The sequence below is a fragment of the Arvicola amphibius genome, chromosome 4, assembly GCF_903992535.2.
Source record: "Arvicola amphibius chromosome 4, mArvAmp1.2, whole genome shotgun sequence".
Taxonomy (NCBI): Eukaryota; Metazoa; Chordata; class Mammalia; order Rodentia; family Cricetidae; genus Arvicola; species Arvicola amphibius.
In genome coordinates this window covers 6,382,586-6,400,858 of record NC_052050.1, presented here as the reverse complement: position 1 = coordinate 6,400,858, position 18,273 = coordinate 6,382,586, and the positions used below count along the sequence as shown (strand labels likewise).

Here is an 18,273-nt window from a genome sequence, read left to right as displayed (position 1 = left end):
TTTAATCCCAGCACTCTGGAGGCAGAGGAAGGTGGATTTCTGTGAGTTAGAGGCCAGCATGGTCAACAGAGCAAGTCCCGGGACAGGCTGCAAAGCTACAGAGAAACCCGGTCTCGAAAAACAAGCAAACAAACAAACAAAAAAGAAATCTCTGGGCGAAATTCCTTAACAAGTATTTATTGAGCGTCTTCTGTGTTCCAGGGACTGGACAGAGAACGAATCCAAGTCATTCTGCCTTCAGCACAAATCCAAAGTCTGAGGTTCTTTCCCAAAGGACCCTGCAAACGAGGGAGACTTGAATGACCCTTGAGATTCCAGAACCCACACTTTGCTGATCCCCTCAAAATCTTCTAGGGATGGTCTGAGGCCCTTCCTGGCCACAAAAGGATAGAACTTGTTTCCCTGTTGCCCACAAGTTTCTGGCTTCTGGTCCCCAGGTCTTTCTAATCAGACACCGAAGAGACTCCTGGCCATCTTGAGCTGAGATGTACTTCCCCAGGCTAGACAGTCTCCACAAAAACCAATGGGCCCAGAGTTCTCACGGGACAGCTTCAGTACTTAAGCACCCAGACCAGGGCAAAACTCTTGTCCCAGGTTGGTACTGGGCAGGGATTAACCACAGCCTTGAACCCTAGACATGGGGGCCAGGGAAAGGTAAAGTACATAACCTATTCTGCTATAATCCAGGCCCCTGGTCCAAACAGAACTAAGTATCTGACCCCTGATCCTTGCCCAAAAACAATAAACAACTCACTGCCTGTATCCTCCATCTCCATGGCGACAGCACCGCAAAGCTGCCTCCCTCCCTGAAGCTCCTTGGGACCTTGAAATCTTGTTTTGGTTGGGGGTGGGGGTTGTTTTGTAGGCAGGGTCTTGCCACGTAGCCCCTGGCATGCCTTGAACTCTGACTGTTCTCAAATTCATAAGGTCCTCCTGCCTCTTCCTTCGAGTGCTGGGATTAAAGTACCACCGTGCCTAGATAACCATAAAGTCCTTCAGTTAGTCAGTTCCATCCATCTTTCCCTCTCTTCCCTCCTCCCCGCCTTCCTTTCCCTCCTCCCCGCCTTCCCTTCCCTCCTCCCCGCCTTCCCTTCCCTCCTCCCCGCCTTCCCTCCTCTCTCTCCACATCCCCGCGGCTGCGCTACTGACGCCTAAAGCCAAGAGCTCGCGAAATCGCCGGGGAAGCCCAGGAGGCGCTCAGTAACCACGCCCAATCCTTTCTGGTCCTGCCCCTTCCGCTCCCTGGGGCGGGACTAGAGCGATTTCCGCCCTGAACCCGGAAGCGGTGTGGAGAGCGAGGTGAGGGGTGTGCCTCAGGTATCCCAATCCTTACCCGGCTCTGCCAGGATCCTGAGATCCCTACCCATCCCCAGATCCCATCTCCAGCTGCAAATCACTGCAGATTCAAACCCAGGACCGGACTGGGTTTGCCTGCCGCTCTGTCGCCCCTGGGACAGATCAGGGTCCCAGGCGAGGGTTTTGCGCGACCTTGTGGCCTCTTCCTTCCCACCCGTTCTCCCGGCTTCTCCGCCGCTCCAGCCATGGCACAGAAACCCAAGGTAGACCCCCACGTCGGGCGGCTAGGGTACCTGCAGGCGCTGGTCAATGAGTTCCAGGAGACGGAGAGCCAAGGTGAGAGGTGTGGGGTGGGCGCGAGGGACCGGGCAAGGCTCCAATGGCAGCAGCCGCACGGGCCCAACCCCAGGACCGCTTTCCCATTGCAGATGCCAAGGAACAAGTCCTCGCCAACCTCGCCAACTTCGCCTATGACCCGGGCAACTACGAGTATCTGCGGCAGCTGCAAGTCCTAGACCTATTCCTCGATTCACTGTCAGAAGAGAACGAAACGCTGGTGAAATTTGCTATTGGTAAGGGTTAGGCCGGGCCCTAGATAGGGGCTAGAGCGACATTAGAGACTTAGAAGTGAGTCCTTCAGCCAGGCGTGATGGCACTCGCCTGTAAACCCAGCATTATGAGAGGCTGAGGCAGGAGTATTGCTGTGACTCGGAGGCCAGCCTGGGATATAGCATGAGTCACTGTCACGAAACAAGCTAGTCTTTAGGCTAGGAATCTCTTCTGCCAGGGCAGATCTCCCAAATATGTGTGCCACCGCCTCCTCCATATATTTTCTGGGTCGCAGCTAGTGCGTAACAGGTCTGGGAGTCAGTGCCAGCTCTTTGTGTCTTTGCTTCCTCTTAGAAAAGAGATAATGAGCAAGGAAGCGAGTTGAAACTGCTTTGGAAGGCATTTGGAGCTTGCTCTTGCATATCAAGAGTCGCAAAGGTGACATGGGATTTATACCTAGGACCCCTGGGGTTAGATGATTGTAAGACCGTTTGAATTATTCATGGTAGGCTTGTTTAAACTTTGTGTGTATGTGTTTGCGTGTGTGTATGGGTAAGTATGGGTATGTACACCACAGCGTATGCATGAAAGTCAGGACAGTTTTTCAAAAGTCAGTTTCCACTGAGTATGGTGGGACGTGCCTTTTATCCCAGAAGGGGTAGGTGGAAGTCTATGAGTTCAAGGCCACCCTAGTCTAACTATTAAATTCTAGGTGGTGGCGCACGCTTTTAATTCCAGCACTCAGGAGGAGGCAGACGCAGGTAGATCTCTGTGAGTTCGAGGCCAGCCTGGTCTACAAGAGCTAGTTCCAGGACAGGCTCCAAAGCTACAGAGAAACCCTGTCTCAAAAAACAAAACAAAACAAAACAAAACAAAAATCTAGGTCATCTAGGGTCACATAGTAAGATTCTGTGTCTGAATGAACGAACGAATGAATGAAGTAAGGTAGTCATAGTTACCAGTTCTCCGCTTCCCGTTTGCTGAGGTGGGCTCTCTTGTTTCTTCTGTGAGGAGCAGCATACTCCATAGCTGGCCCATGAGCTTCTAGTGCTGGGATTAAAGACTTGTACCACCATGCCCAGTGCAATGTCTCTCTTACGTTTTGATATGTAAGGAAGGAGCTACTTCTACCACACCTTGTCAGGAGCGTTTGGTGCCAGTGTGACGTAGCTCTCCTGATACTCACCTGCATGATCTGACCAAGGGAATGTCTGCCAGACATTGCCATTGTGAAACTGCTTCCCTTCCCCCTTCCCTTAGTGCACTCTTGGAAGGAGTGGCTACATACGTTATCTTAAAAATCTTTTGCATTTCTTTTACATTTATTTAGCGTGCATCTGTATTTGTGTATGTGTCAAGATGGGCATGTGGCGGTCCAGGTACAACATACAGGAGTTGGTTCTCACCTTCCACCGTGTGAGATCAAGGGGTAAAGCTCAGGTTGTCCGGCTTAGCAGCAAGTGCCCTTGAATCTCTTTTAACCCTGTGTTTGGGGGATTCTTTGCCAGGAGAGAAGTAGCAATATCTGGACCTTCTCTGTAGGGCACCAACAGCAACCAAAGTTAGATCCCACCAAAGTACAGCTTGGGCCACCACTGGTTATTATGGGCTTACTTACAGAACCGGGAGACCCTGTAGCAGCTGTACCACCAAAACATCCTGCTCCAGCATAGAGGGTTACTTTCCCGTAGATGGAGAACTATCCCCTCAGTAAGCTGTGGTACCTCCTAACCACAGCGGTTAGGACACAGTCACATACAGTCACCAAGAGGTGCAGGAGGGAGCCCTGGGGTCCTGAGTGAGGGTCTAATGGTGCTCTGTCCCTTCTGAGGGAGCGGCAGTTGTCGGCAAGCACAGTGGGCATGTCGCTGGGAAGTAGTCCCAATGAAAATGACAGCATACGTCATGTTTGGAGGGTAGCACTTAAAACAGTTTCTTAATAGATGCTCTTCCCATAATGCCGGTGTTGTGTGGTCTACACCACGTCTGTAGGGTGTCCCATCTTCCTCTCAAGTGTACCATTTAGCTCAAGGCTTCGTAACCTTTTCCCACTCAGAAGCCCTATTTGAGAAAAAAAAAATGGGTAGGGTGCAGTTCAAGACAGGGTTTCTCCATGCTGTCCTGGAACTCACTTTGTAGACCAGGTTGACCTCTAACTCAGAGATCTGCCTGCCTCTGCCTCCCAAGTGCTGGTATTAAAGGCCTGTACCACCACCTCACACACACACACACACATACACACAAATATATATATTACACAAAACAAATATTACTGTATTACTATAACAAATCATAAATATAGTTCTGAAGCTTTTAGTCCCAGTACTCATGAGGCAGAGGCAAGTGGATCTCTGTGAGTTCAAGGCCAGCCTGGTCTACAGAACGAGTTCCAGGACAGGTTCCAAAACTGCACAGAGAAACCCTGTCTTAACAAACATACATGCGTGTGTGTGTGTGTGTGTGTGTGTGTGTGTATAGAGAGAGAGAGAGAGAGTTCTGGCATTTTGGCATTTTGGGGAGTGGAGGCAAGAGAATCAGGAATTTAGGGTGATTTTTTTCAGCTAAATAACAACTTTGAGGCCAGCCTGGGCTGCATGAGACCCTGTCCAAGGGGTGGGGGATCCTTGGTAAACATAATTTTGCTATTTATTAAAGACAATGTTTGCATACTAGTAAGATGAATTGTTTGTTCATTTTTCACATAATCAAACCTGGCTGAATGTTTGGTACTGTGGGACATAGAACATCCTCAGTGTTTGTCAGAGTTTAACAGCTTTGTAAGGTCAGTGCTGAGAACTCTGCCTGATTTACAGAAACACACAGTAACAGATGGTAGGTGTATGTTTAGGGCTGGGACTAAAGCTGTGTATTCCATGCCCAGCTGACAAGCGCTCTGGAGGCAGAGGCCAGCTAGGGTCTACATAGGGAGACCTTGTCTTCAGAAACAACAAACCCTACAAACGTACTGATCTTTAGATGTGTTCCCAGGTACCTCCATTTGTGCCTCTGCCCCACTGCTGTTGCCCTGTGAATGGTGACAGTGGCCAGTTACTTTTCCCGAGCTCTTCTCTTATGCCTATCCACCTTCCCCTGGTCTAAGTCTCTAGTGTCAAGTGCGGCTCCAGCTCTCAGCCTTGAATCTCCGGGACTCTGCAGATTAGATTGCTCTTGTGTTTCTCGTATGCAGCTGAAAAGGAGAGTCCCAGTGGGACCTAGAAGCAGATTCGGTGACTCGTCATTTCCCTTCCTTGGATCACCTCTGGCGCTAGAGGGGAACCCTGCCACACCCCCGCCCTGCTGCCAAGAGCGCCGTGTCCACCTCGGAGCTTCTGGTCTTTGTCCCTGACCTAATGGGGGCACTAAGGAGGTGATCTCCCTGGGAAGCAAGCCTGGCTCTGCTTATCTCTGCAGTTCAAGGGTGTGCAGGTCTTTTGGCCTGGGGTGGAAGGTGGAAGGAGAGTCAAGAGGCAGATCTGGAAGAGAGTCTCTTCAAAGGATGTAGTCCCAGCCGTGACTGACAGAGAGGCCTCATGAGGGACTGGTTGGTTCTGCAGTAGCCAGGCCAGAGACAAGCCAGGTCAGATTGCCCTTGGCCAAGTCTTGCCGAACCCAAACCAGCATCTGTCTGTTGGCAAACAGCAGAGTGAGTTTTGATATGAAGGAGCTGGGCTGGGGGATCAGACTGGTTTGGATTCAGTTACCATCTTGTGTGTGTGAGATTTCCCTCGATCGCCTATCAGAGAGAAATTGTAAGTAGCTACTTGTTAGGGTCTTTGCCTGCCACTACAGGGTCCCCTAGCCCTCTGCCCATGGACCTGAATCCAGATCGCTTTCGAGCTATGATCTCTCTTCTCCCAGGTAGGATAGGACAATATCCCATCAGGGGAACCACCCTTCTGCTCAGGGATTCTCGCCCTCTAAAAAAGTAGGCGCAGTAGGTGCGTGGATCCTCAGCCCCACAGCGGATACCCAGGCAGGGTTAAGTGGAGAAAGCCTCCCGGGCCATAGCTGTCTGCTCCTGCAGCATAGCGTGCGGTGAGGAGGTGTGCTCAGTGTGGGCCTGCTCTCCTTCCCGGTGTTGCCGCTCACCCTGGAGATAATGCTTGTTGTCAGCAGCTAGGAGCTGCAGTGGGACCCTGTTGCAGTGGGACTCAGGCTGGTGGCCTGACTGACCTCTTCCCAGATACATCTGTGTCCTTGGAGAAATGAGATCTTCCACGATGTCAGTCAAAGTGTGGGTGTCAGAGGTGGGGGCTTAAGAACAATAGCACCTGTCTGAGATGTGGTGCAGGTGAGATGATTTTATGGTTTTTGAAGTTACATTGCATAAAGAATCTCCCTTACAAACCAGGTTCAAAGATTCAGTAAAATTTAAGGGCCATGTTTAAAACTTAAGTGGAGGGGCTGGAGAGCTGGCTCAGTAGTTAAGAGCACTGGCTCCATTTGCAAAGGTCCTGAGTTCAATTCCCAGCAACCACATGATATGGCTCATAACCATCTGTAATGAGATATGGTGCCCTCTTCTGGCCTGCAGGCAGACATGCAGACAGAACACTGTGTACATAATAAATAAGTTTCTTTTTAATGTGAGTGGAAAGGACCAGTGAGATGGGCCATGGGGAAAAGCGTTCGCTGTCTAGCCACCGTTCAGTCCCCAGGACACACATTGTAGGTGAGAACTGATCCCCGAGTCGTCCTCTGACTTGGACACATGCCTCTCTGGCCCTGAGGCAGGAGCCTGAGATCTGGGGGTGCCACTGGTTGCAGTTATCCTCCAGCTGTGGTAGTGCCCCCAAACACCACAGTAGCCTCTTATTAACATAGCCAGGTCCGGCTGTCGGTTCCAGAGAAGGGTGAGGTGGGATTTCCCTGTGTCAAGCAAGTGGGACGAAACCCTCCTCGCAGATCAGGAAACCTCTCCTCAGCATGCTGACTCCCACTAGTGACATTAGAGACGGTGTTAGCCTCACCTTCGAGGATCTGAGCTCTGTGCAGAGGGGACAAGCTCAACTCCAGGACTTCATCTTCCCTGCTCTTTGTTGCTGTCACACTGTCCCCTCTGCCACAGTTAGGAGTTAGCGCTAGTGCAGGTGCACTGCTGCACCTGGTGATACATTTAGTCACAGAGGAACTAACAGCCGCTGGGTAGTGACTTTAGTCACACAAAAGCTGACCGTGGCCGGTGGTGGCAGTGGCTGTGGTGGTGGCAGCACAGTGTGCCTTTAATCCTAGCACTCAGGAGGCAGAAGCAGGCAGATCTCTGAGTTCAAGGCCAGCCTGGTCTACAGGGTAAGATCCAGAACAGGCAGGGTTACACAGCAAAACCCTGTCTCAAAAAACAAAACAAAACATAACAAAAAAGCTGCCCATGATTACAACTGTGGATGAATTATGGGGCACCGGATACACAGCTAGACCCCTGTACACACTCGTTAATGAATGAAAGAGCTGCGCTGTGGCCCCGGCTAAAATCCTCCTGAGCATCTCTCTCATCCCAGCAGCGGGTAGATACAGAGCAACGTAATAAGTACCTTGCTTCTATGAAAACCGACTGGTTCTCAGGACAGCACTGGGTACTTGGCAGTTTTGTTGCTAAAGCTAGATTCAAGAAATGGCCTGTAGCCAGGTGGTGGTGGCACAGGTCTTTAATCCCAGCACTTGGGAGGTGGAGGCAGGTGAATCTCTGAGAGTTTGAGGCCAGCCTGGTATACAGAGTTCCAGGACAGCCGGGGCTACATACAGAGAAACCCTATCTAGAACCCCTGTCCCCCAGCCCCACCCCACCAAAAAAAAAAAAAAAAAAGACCTCTGAGAATTCAGGTTAAATTGCCTTTATCTTGCAATACATAATGATGCCACCAGGTGGTAGTAGTGCTCAAAGGCTGCCTGCAGTGTCTTTGGAAAGCAACAGTATTTCTCTTTTGATTTAATTAGATGTCTTTGGCATTGGAAAGAACTTTTCTTTTCAAGAAAAGTACAAGCGGAGTGCAGTGGCTTGCATGCACAGTCCCAACTTTCTGTGGTTCCTGTGGTTAGACTTGGGCCACCAGGCAGGCTCAAATACCTTTACCTATATTTCCACGATTGGTTTTATATTTTTTGAGTGAAGGAAGGGCTTACTATGTTGTCCAGGCTTCCCATGGGCTCCTGAGCTTGAGTGATCCTCCTTCCTCAGCTGGCCTAGTAGGGAAGACTGTGAGTGTTTGCTGCCTCATCCTACTGCACCGGCTACGCCAGCCTTGTGCCCTGGGGTGGGCAAGTCCTTCAGTGGAGGGGACGTCTTGGTCCTCCTCAGGGAGAGCTCACCTAGTCCGGAGGTGCCCAGTGCCGATGGAGCCTTGTCTTGTGTCGCCTCTTTAAATCTCCAGGAAAATCCTAAGAGCCCCTCCCAGCACCAGTGCCTCCTCTGTGACTCCAGACCACCAGCTTCTCCCATTCCAGCCCTCCCATCTCAGGTTCCCCTCGGGATTTCCTCTCTAGCCTCTTGGGGTTTCTGTGGTTACTGGTGTCCAGCGGAGCCTTCACCTCTTGCCTCGAGCTGTTTTTGTCCATATTTGTCTGTCTAAAGTAAATTCTTCAGCTAGTCAGGACTTGCCTTTCATCTTTCTTTTTGATGGTGCTGGGAATGAACCCAGGAACCTAGGCGAGCACTCCACCACCAAGCCGCGCCCCAGCCCCACCCCCTTCTGTTTCATAACTGCCTTGTAAGTGCAGTGTGGCAAGTGTACAGTGAGATGCACTAAGTGGCAGTTTAATTAATCCTTAAGTTCATTAAGGTATGTGCCCCTACATGTAACGGCTCCTCTGTCGAGATGTGCCCCATGCAGGCACAGCTCCGGCCTCTCTTCCAGTAAACTTTTACCTGGTCTTGGTCTTTATATAAGAGGGCTGTAGGGAGGCATGGTGGCATAGGACTTTAATAGGACTTTAATGCCAGCATTTGGGAGGCAAAGGCAAATGAGTCTCTGTGAGTTCAATGCCAGCCTGATCTACATAGCAAGTTCTAGACCAGCCAGAGCTATACTCGATAAGACTATCACTTATGCACGTGGCACACACACACACACTAATTCTTTCTATGTGTGCGTTCACGAGTGTGGAGGCCAGAGGTTAAGGGTCTTCCTCTGGCTGTCGCTGACCCTGGAGCTCACTACACACACACACACACACACACACACACACACACAGACGGACGCACGCACGTACACACACTCCTGTTCTTTCCTCTCTCTGCCCCCTATAAAGAGGTTACAGACCCACACGATCATGTCTGACTTTTTATGTGGGTGCTTGGGATCAGCTCAGGTCCTCATCCTGCGTGACAAGTACCATCTCCCCAACTCCAGCATTTATTTTCTTTACCTTTAGGACTTCGTGTATGTGTACATGTGTGGTAGGGGTGAAGGTGGGTAGGTCCATGTGGACGCAGAAGAGGACGTTGGGTAAATCAGGCATTATGGGGTTGAGTTAGAAGTGGTTGTGAGCTGCTTTATGTGAGTGCTGGGAACTGAACCCAGGTCTTCAGCAAGAGCAGTGTGTGGTCTTAGCTGTTGAGCTTTCTCTCCAGTCCTTGTTTTTTTATTTCTTTGTTTTTGTCTTGTTTTTATTTTTATTTTATGTGTGTTGCTGTTTTGCCTGAATGTATGTCTGTGTGAAGGCGTTGGATCCTGGAGTTACAGACAGTTGTGAGCTGCCATGTAGGTGCTGGGAATTGAACCTGGGTCCCCTGGAAGAGCAGTCAGTGCTCTTAAGGGCTGAGCTGTCTCTCCAACCCAAGAAGGTTGGATTGGGGAAGCCCAGGCAGAGTCTGTACTCCAGTTTTTGGGAACACAGGCTGCTTCCACCTTTTTTTCCTTCTGGCTGTCCTGGAACTCATTCTGTAGACCAGCCTGGCTTTGAACACAGCTCGGTTCTTCTTTTTTATGGTGGGGGGCTTTAGTTTGTTGAGACAGGGTTTTTCCATGTAGCCCTCTCTGTAGCTGGCCTAAGAGTCAGAATGCTGGGCTTAAAAGCATATGCCACCACTGCTTGGCTCCATAGCCCTTTACAGCGGGCAAACTCAGGGTCGTGGACTGGGTAGGGGCTCTGGTGGGTCATGTGGGGCCATCTCGGTGCCCCAGCCCAGTCTGTGGTCTCAGAAGCTCTCAGCCATTCTCCTGGGCCCTCACCCTCCTCTTCATCTTCAAGAGATGCTGCCAGCTAGGCAGAGGGGCCTAGAGCCCTGATGGCCGGAAGCTGAGTCAGTGCGTACAGGAAGCCATCTTCCGGCACTGAGGAGCCGAAGCTAAGCAGTGTTTCTCTGTAAAAGGTAGCATCTGTCCCCGAGGCCAAGCGGTCATTAAGTTAGGGGACCTACCCTGAGAATGGAAGAAGGGGTCTTGGTTCTGGTGTTTATATCAGTGTTTTGTCTGTATGTACGTACATGCACTGCATGCATGCCTGGTATCTATAGAGACAAGAGGGCTTTGGAGCCCCTGGAACTGGTCACAGGTGGTTGTGAGCCACCATGTGGGTGCTGGGAACTGAACACGGGTTCTCAGGAAGAGCTGTCAGCGCTCTTAACCTCTGAACCATCTCTTGATAGTTTTATTTATTTATTATTTTACATTCTGGCCACAGTTTCTCCTCCCTCCTTTCCTCCCAGTCCCTCCCTGCTCTTGACAGTTTTTTTAATCCCTAGTCACTGGTCTCTCACTCTGGACTTTTCCTCCTCTCCTCTCTAGTCACAGCGAGGCTTGGTGTTGTATCTACTTCACTTAGGGCTAATAGTGCAGGCTGGACTCCGGAAGCCTTGAGAAGTCTGGGCTTTGGTGACCTTGCAGTCCTTGTCCATGGGCAAACTTTCCCCAGGCCTGGGCACTCCCCCAAGGCTCACTGGCCAGAGGTGCTGGGAGGAGAGATGAGAGAGCCAGGACCACAGCACCCTGGCTCATCCTTGCCTTTCTCCAGGGGGCCTCTGCAACCTGTCCCCAGACAAGGCCAACAAGGAGCACATTCTGCAGGCCGGAGGCATCCCGCTCATCACCAACTGCCTATCCAGTCCCAACGAGGAGACCGTGTTATCTGCAGTCACCACACTCATGTACCTAAGCTCACCCGGCACGGGCTCCCATCCCGAGCTCACCTCCTTGCCCGTGGTCCAGTGCATGCTGCGCTTTTCTCTCTCAGCCAACATACGGCTCCGGAACTTGGCTCAGATCTTCCTAGAGGACTTCTGCTCTCCAAGCCAGGTGGCTGAGGCGCGTAGCCAGCAGGCCCATTCTGCCCTGGGTATCCCACTGCCAAAGAGCGAGGCCCCACAGCAGCCCTGATCCAAGAAGACCCCAGGACTCTGACACTTTCTGCCTGAGACCAGTCCTAGCATAGGAAGCAGAGACCAATAGCCGTCCATCCTGCCCACGTGATGCCCGTTCGGCTGTATGCAAGGTACGATCTCTGAGCATGACGGATGTTTATGCTAGGAAAACCAGTAGGGAGGAATGAAGGAACCAGACCTGATATGCTTAGAGGAGAAAAACAGCTGGTGAGACTCTCATGGGCTGGCGCTCCCAACAGTACAGACAGAAGACCACCTCGGTGCCCCAGTGCCCAGCCAACACGCTCGTATAAAAGCTTTGCAGAGTGGTACTCAAGAACAGCTGCTAGGACCAGGACTCGGGAGAGTGGCCAGTAACACAAGTGCCCAGAGGAACTTTGATGGCTAGAGATCAGCTGGCCTTATCCACTGGGAAGGTGCTGTGGAGTAACCCCTCCAGTACTGAGGCTGGGCATTTGGGCACAGTAGACACTGACTTGGGTAGCTCTGCAGCCCAGAAACAACTGTCCACACACCTCTGCCTTCTGCTAGGCACCAAGTGAGGAACACAGATGAGGTCTCTGCCCTTGGGTGTCACACCTCAATGACTGTTAACCAGGTGGCCATCAGGCATTAGGAGCAAGGCCCTCCAGGGGTTAAGAGCAGAATGAAGACAGGTCAGCGAAACGTCCTTTTAGAGAGGTTTTAGAGAGGCCCTACATGGGGTTCTGGGACACAGATGGAAAGAGTGATTTCAGCTCCCCTTGCGACCCGGCTGTGGACCCCTCATGTACCAACTGCCAACTGTGGCATCCCTGTCCCTTCAAAAAAGCTGCTCTGCCCCCTCTGCCTGTGACCTAATCTTCTGACGCTGGGGTGGGAGCCCTGCATGCGAACCCTGCATGGCTGGGAACAGGAGCCTACCCAGATCAGCTACCTGCTGTTGTCCCAGGAGCCACCAACCTCCAGCAGCTGCTGGAGGACCCTCGAGGACTCAGATGCCAGAGAGCACAGTGGCTCAAACCTGTAATCCTATCACTTGAGAAACAGAGGCAAGAGGATAGTCATGAGTTTGAGACCAGCCCCCGCAGTGAGTTCCTGGGCAACTTGGGCTATGGAGTAAGATCCTGTCCCAAAAGGAAGAAACAGGGTCCCAATAACGTCTGAAGGACACCAAGATTCTGTGTCCCTCCCTCCTATGCCAGCAAAAAGAAAAAAATGAAACTAAAGGGGACCTGATGAGAGGTTGGGGTGCAGGAGAGATGGGGGAGCTTCTGATCTCTCAGCACTGTCCCCCCCTCCATAGATGGGGAACGGAAAGCTGTGTTACAGGAAGGCGACCTGCAAGGGTGTGGGAATGAGGCTGTGGGTGCAGCCGCTGTAGGAGGGGAGGAAGACTTATCAGAGGTGCAGTTCTCTGCCCCACCCCAGCCCGACACAGACCCTCGCCTTTCCTAAAAGAAGGTCTTCAAAGAACAGATGCCTTGCTTTTGGTTTTTATTTTTATTAAAATCCTGATTTTCCCACTGTATTTCTGCGCCAGCCCTGCTCCTTCTGGGTGTAGCCATCTTGGGACGGGCTAGATGGCAGTTTGTTCAAGCGAAGGTTACAGTGGCTTCCTGCGTGGAGAAGTCACCTGTCTGTGCAGGTTCCTGCTGTCCCATCCCAGGGTCCTTCATAGGCCAGCTCGCTTGCTGTCAATGATCCCCCTCCAGTTGTCACTCCAGGAAAGCAGCCGTCTCCTGGTGGGGGGCAGGGCCAGGTGCCGATTGTGGCAGCAGGTGAACAAGATGTGCTCCCAGCTTGGGGTCTTCTCCAGGCCTGGGGCAGGAAAGGCAGTTTGGTAACTGTAGTCTGGTTATTTGCCCTAATCCCAGCAGGCCAGATGCCTGGAGGTTATCATGGTTAACTGGCCCAACCTTGAATGGTGTCTTTGTCGTCAATGAGTAGGTCCCCCGTGACCACTGTCTTGTCCCTAGTCAGGATAATCCGCTCCACAAACTGAGGCCCCAGGTTCTGCTCCACCCAGCGGTACTGTATGGGGGTGGGTGGATAAAAGCCAGATTGGTCAGTGGGCTTGCTCGGCTCTAAATGCCGGGTCAGTGAGGTTAAGTGGAACTAAGCCCTCCAAAGTGCGGTACCCCTTTTCCCCAGCCCCCACTTTCTGTGATTTATTCTTAAAAATCAAATTTGGAAAGTTAAATCTGCGCAGGCGCCGGCACCTTCTCGCCCACACAGTGGTCGTACTTCCGCAGTGGGCTGGTGCAGATGAAGACCTCGGTGCTGCAGAGAGAGGGGGCAGTTAGGCCTGGGGAGCCGGCTGACCTCCCGCCGCCCCCTCTCCACTCTCCTTACTCTTGCATGTCGTTCATCTCTCGCAAAGCGTCCACGGCCCCAGGGATGGGCTCCAAGTTCAGGAAAAAGCCTGGAGCTTCATACACACTGGCCAGTTTCTCCTGAAAAAGACAGATCTCGTCCCGCTGCTGCCTTACAGCAGGGGGAGCCCCAGAGAGGACCCACGATCAACAGCCCGAGCCCACGCTGGGGATAGAATGCTGGAGGTGGGTGGGCGCTCTCAAGCTTTCTGGTCGGGGGTGAACTGTGGATTCAGAAGCTGGGGTGCCTGTAATGGAACCCAGGTGGCCCTGCCTAGGGCGGGGAATCGAGGTTCTCCGCCGGGCCTCCTACCGCCAGGTCCGGCCGCAGGGCTCGATATTGCTCGCTAGCGAGGAAGCCGCGGCGCTGCTCCAGCGGCACATGCGGCTCCCCGGGGAAGCGGCGGCGGAAACCCTGGAGCAGGCCAGACTCGAAGTCGGCCAGCACGCCGTCCATGTCCACCAGCACGCGCACCGGCCGCCGCGCCTCCATGGCCGCGCCCGGGGTCCCAGCCGAGCAGCGCAGCAACGACCGAGGATGCCAGTCCCGGAAACAAGCTGTGGGGGCGGGGCATGACCCGGCTCATTTGCATAGAGTGCACAGCGAGGTGCCCAGGATGGTCCTGCCTCCCTTACTAGGCCACTTCCCCTATGTAATTTCAGTATTCCTCTCCCCAGACCTCCCTGAGATCCGAAATACCCTTGCAATGTGGGACCCGCTCCACATGCTGCATGCGTACCCTCTCCCTTGCTTGTCCAGAGTGGAGGTGGGCAGGGAGCACACAGAGACCCCGATTTCCAGATCATTCGGCTCCCAGTTCAAGAAAGGACCATTTAAAGACAACTGTGGGCATGAGCTGGGCTCGCAAGAGATAGAGTCCTAAGCCAGAGTTGGTTTCAAAGAGTAGTGTTGATTTCAGGCTAAGTCCACGCCCTTTTCTGTGCAACAGAGGTCTCCACTATAATCAAAAGCCGTTTCTTTCTAGAGAAAATGTTAAACTTCACACACACACCTGTTTTCGTAGATTTCACAAAGTTCTTGGCGACTCTCACATCGATTTACTAACCAATAAATGCAGATTTGAGTGAGCCCTCTTTAATGACTCCCTCCACCCACCCACGGGGTTTCTCTGTGTAGAACTGGCTGCCCTGAAACTCAAACTGTAGATCAGGCCTGCTTCTGCCTCTGAGTGCTGGGATTAAAGGAGGGTGCCGCTACACCCCGCTGTCTCCTGACTCCTAAGCCATCTTGATAGAAGTATCACAACAACTGGGCGGTGGTGGCGCAGGCCTTTAATCCCAGCGCTCAGGAGGCAGAGGCAGGCGGATCTCTCTGAATTTGAGGCCAGCCTGGCCTACAAGAGCTAGTTCCAGGACAGGCTCCAAAGCTACAAAGAAACCATGTCTCAGAAAAAAAAAAAAAGAAAGAAAAAGAAAAAAAAGCAAGTTTAAAACAGCAACAAACTAGCCAAGTGTGGTTGCGTAGGTCTTTGATCCCAACATTCTGGAGGCAGAGGCAGGCAATCTCTGTAAATTCCAAAACAGCCAGCAGGGAAGTGGTGGCTCACGCCTTAATCCCAGCACTAGAAAGGCAGAGGGAGGCAGATCTTGGTGAGTTTCGAGGCCATCCTGGTCTACAGAAGTGAGTTCCAGGACAGCCAGGGCTACACAGAGAAACCCTGTCTCAAAAAGCAAAAAAAAAAAACTTTAGAATTCTGTACATATATACAATGTACTTTTACCCTATTCACTGTGGACTTCAACACCTCCTGGATCCCCTCCCTCTTTTTTTTTTTTTTTTTTTTTTTTTTTTTTTTTAATTCTTTTGACTTAAGAATTAATCCCCATGGTTTTTTTTTTTTTAAAGATTTATTTATTTATTATGTATACAACGTTCTGCCTCCATGTATGCCCGCCCGCCAGATCTCATTACAGATGGTTGTGAGCCACCATGTGGTTGCTGGGAATTGAACTCAGGACCTTTGGAAGAGCAGGCGGTGCTCTTAACCACTGAGCCATCTCTCCAGCCCCCCTCCCTCTTTTTTGTGACAGTGTTTTATGCACCCAGGTTTGCCTCAAATTCACTATGTACCTGTTGGGGGAAGGGCCACTTGTTTGGTTCCCAGTTGCCCAGCTAGCTTAGACCTGAAATAATCACAGAAAAACCATATTATTTAAATCACTGCTTGGCCCATTAGCTCTAGCTTCTTATTGGCTAACTCTTACATATTAATTTAACCCATCTCCATTAACCTGTGTATTGCCACATACCTAAGGCTAATCGAACTCCGGATGTTCCTGCTTCCACCTCTCAAGTGCTCGGATTAAATGCATGCACCATGTACCCCACATTTTAAACAAGATTTTATTGAGTGTTCTGCCCCATGTGTATGTACATGCATGTATGTACATCACATGCATGCAGTGCCTGCAGAGGCCCACAGGCTTCAGTTGTGAGCTGCTGAGTCCTGAGAACTGAACCTGGGTCCTCTGCAAAAGCAGCGAATGTTCTTAAATGCTAAACAATTCCCCAAGCACATCAACCCCACCATTTTAGAAACAGTTTGACGATCACATGACCTCATAGACTTTTCTAACTTAGGGTGCTGAAACACCCCCCTGCAAGTTTCCAGTCCACCAATCTGTTCCCACAATGCTGAGACTGGCAGAACAGCCAGCCACTCCCTCGAAACACCTGTGATAAGTTAAGACAGGACTGGACAGATGGCTCAGAGGTTAAGAGCACTGGCTGCTCTTCCAGAGGTCCTGAGTTCAATTCCCACCAACTACATGGTAGCTCACAACCATCTGTAATGAGATCTGATGCCCCCTTCTGGCCTACATACATTGTATACACACACACACACACACACACACACACACAAAGGTAAGAGGCTGAAAAAGACGGGTACAGGTTCCCTCCTGTAAGAGTTGTGGTAAGAAACTCTGGCCAATAAAAACCATAATCCTATTTAGAAGGCTAGCCTGTTTCAGGACACTGGGATGACCCTGGACTACAGCTGTCAATTCAACGTTAATACAAAATGCTTTCCAATGACCCATGCTTTTTAAAAGGGGATTTTTCTACGTATGTCCATGCCACATACATAGGTGCCTGTGGGGGTCAGGACATTGGGGTGCCTGTGGGGGTCAGGACATTGGATCCCCTTGGAGCTAGAGTTACAGACAGCAGTGGGCCACTGGGCACGGGAACAACAAGCAGTCTTTACTGCTGAACTATCTCTGCAGCTCTGTAATCCCAATCCTCAAAGACATGCCATGTAGCTCCAAGGTCTCACTTTGCCAGTCAGGAAGTAGAGGCTCCAAAGATGTGCCAAGGGAACCCAGCCTGTCACACAGGTGGATATGCAAGCCAGGTCTTTTTATTTATTGTGTATACAGTACTCTGCCTACATGCATGCCTTCAGGCCAGAAGAGGGCACCAGATCTCATTACAGACCATTGTGAGCCACCATGTGGTTGCTGGGAATTTAACTCAGGACCTTTAGATGACCAGGTGGTGCTCTTAACCAGTGAGCCATCTCTCCAGCCCACGAACCAGGTCTTAAAGCCAAATTTGGGCACTGCACATGACACCTTGACACTTGATCTGAAACTTCCTGTTCAAGCCCAGAAAGCTTCTACCTTCTGGCTGCCACCTTGCTTAAAGAGCACCCTGCTGTGGTTCTGAACTCTCCCCTTGTAGCCTTCATCCACTGATGGGAGCCATATGGATCTCAAGGGAGGTCTGGTCTTGAGTGGGGGTGGGAGAGGATGACAGTGATGGTGGCACGGGGCCTCCACACAGAAGACTAGCTGCAGAGGTTCAGTCAGTGCCTCCGACACCCATGCTGGCCAGCTATGGTGGTATACACCTGACTCCAGCCTGTGGGAGGCAGGAGGCTCAATACCAGTCAGAGCTAGAATGAGAATCTGTTTCAAAAGAAAACAATCTAACCTGCATTTTTTTTGAAGAAAATTCCACTTCCCTTTGGCTTTCATTACACCGCTCAACTTCAGGTGCTTTATTGAACCAGTGGACAGGATTATTTCTAGGAAAGTAAAGGCCCAGGAAGGACGTTTAAGGGCGAGAACTGGGTGCAGCTCCATTGACAGAAAGCATACAGGCAACCCTGGGCGGGCTCCGTCCCCAGCACTCCATAAACTAGGTATGCTAGGGCATGCTTCTAACAGGCACGCGAAGGTGGGTCAGGAGTTCAAGATGAGCTTCAACTACATAGTGAGACACCCTCTCTCTCTTTCTCTCTCACACACACAGACACACACTTAAAAAAAAAAAAAAAAAAAGACAAACCACAGTACTTCAAAAGGTGGGTATTGTTTTACTTTAAGCAACAGTCCAGGACCTAGAAGTACAGGTTTCAAGGATGAGACTTTCTTCATGGTCAAGCATCATGCATCCATTACGATGTCCCTGTGGGACCCGCACCTACAGCCCCACTCTGGGACTGCCTCCTTGTGTGCTTCACCTTGGAATTCCAGGCAGCTGATCATACACCTGAAGTTCCTCTGCACCTGGGTGGCTCTGCCCAGCAGCTAGCCCGTCACAATGGCCCTGGCTTCTGTCCTCTTGCAGGCAGCGGGCATGAGATGCACATCTTTGTATCATTCCACTTGGACAAGAAGGTGCACTTAGCAGAGGACGCGGTGATGGTGGAGCAGACACCAAAGAGCATGCTCCATCGCAGCCCCACCACAGTAAGCCAAGTACAGCATCCAAAACCCTGATACAAAAGC

At 51.3% G+C, this 18,273-nt stretch overlaps 2 protein-coding genes and 1 long non-coding RNA gene across 4 annotated transcripts; 1 reads left to right on the top strand and 2 right to left on the bottom strand.

The window, feature by feature from the left end:
* Positions 1–150: 150 nt before the first annotated feature.
* Positions 151–1,214, bottom strand: LOC119811074. The gene is made up of 3 exons (XR_005284928.1): positions 1,150–1,214; positions 755–975; positions 151–278 (listed from the first exon to the last, which is right to left on the bottom strand). It is a non-coding gene; the product is annotated as an uncharacterized LOC119811074 (long non-coding RNA).
* A 76-nt stretch (positions 1,215–1,290) lies between these two features.
* Positions 1,291–11,837, top strand: Armc7 (armadillo repeat containing 7). Of its 2 annotated transcripts, none has more exons than XM_038329002.1 (3): positions 1,291–1,632; positions 1,725–1,868; positions 10,795–11,837. In XM_038329002.1, exons 1-3 carry the CDS (start codon positions 1,542–1,544, stop codon positions 11,154–11,156), a joined length of 597 nt encoding a protein of 198 aa, XP_038184930.1. In that variant the 5' UTR covers positions 1,291–1,541; the 3' UTR covers positions 11,157–11,837. The 2 variants fall into 2 exon arrangements, with proteins under 2 accessions (XP_038184930.1, XP_038184931.1); XM_038329003.1 differs by having other exon boundaries at positions 1,725–1,804; positions 10,795–11,068.
* Positions 11,838–12,620: 783 nt separating this feature from the next.
* Positions 12,621–14,072, bottom strand: Nt5c (5', 3'-nucleotidase, cytosolic). Its single transcript, XM_038329001.1, has 5 exons — positions 13,829–14,072; positions 13,496–13,596; positions 13,363–13,423; positions 13,060–13,174; positions 12,621–12,961 (listed from the first exon to the last, which is right to left on the bottom strand). Exons 1-5 carry the CDS (start codon positions 14,006–14,008, stop codon positions 12,816–12,818), a joined length of 603 nt encoding a protein of 200 aa, XP_038184929.1. The 5' UTR covers positions 14,009–14,072; the 3' UTR covers positions 12,621–12,815.
* Between the last annotated feature and the right edge of the window lie 4,201 nt (positions 14,073–18,273).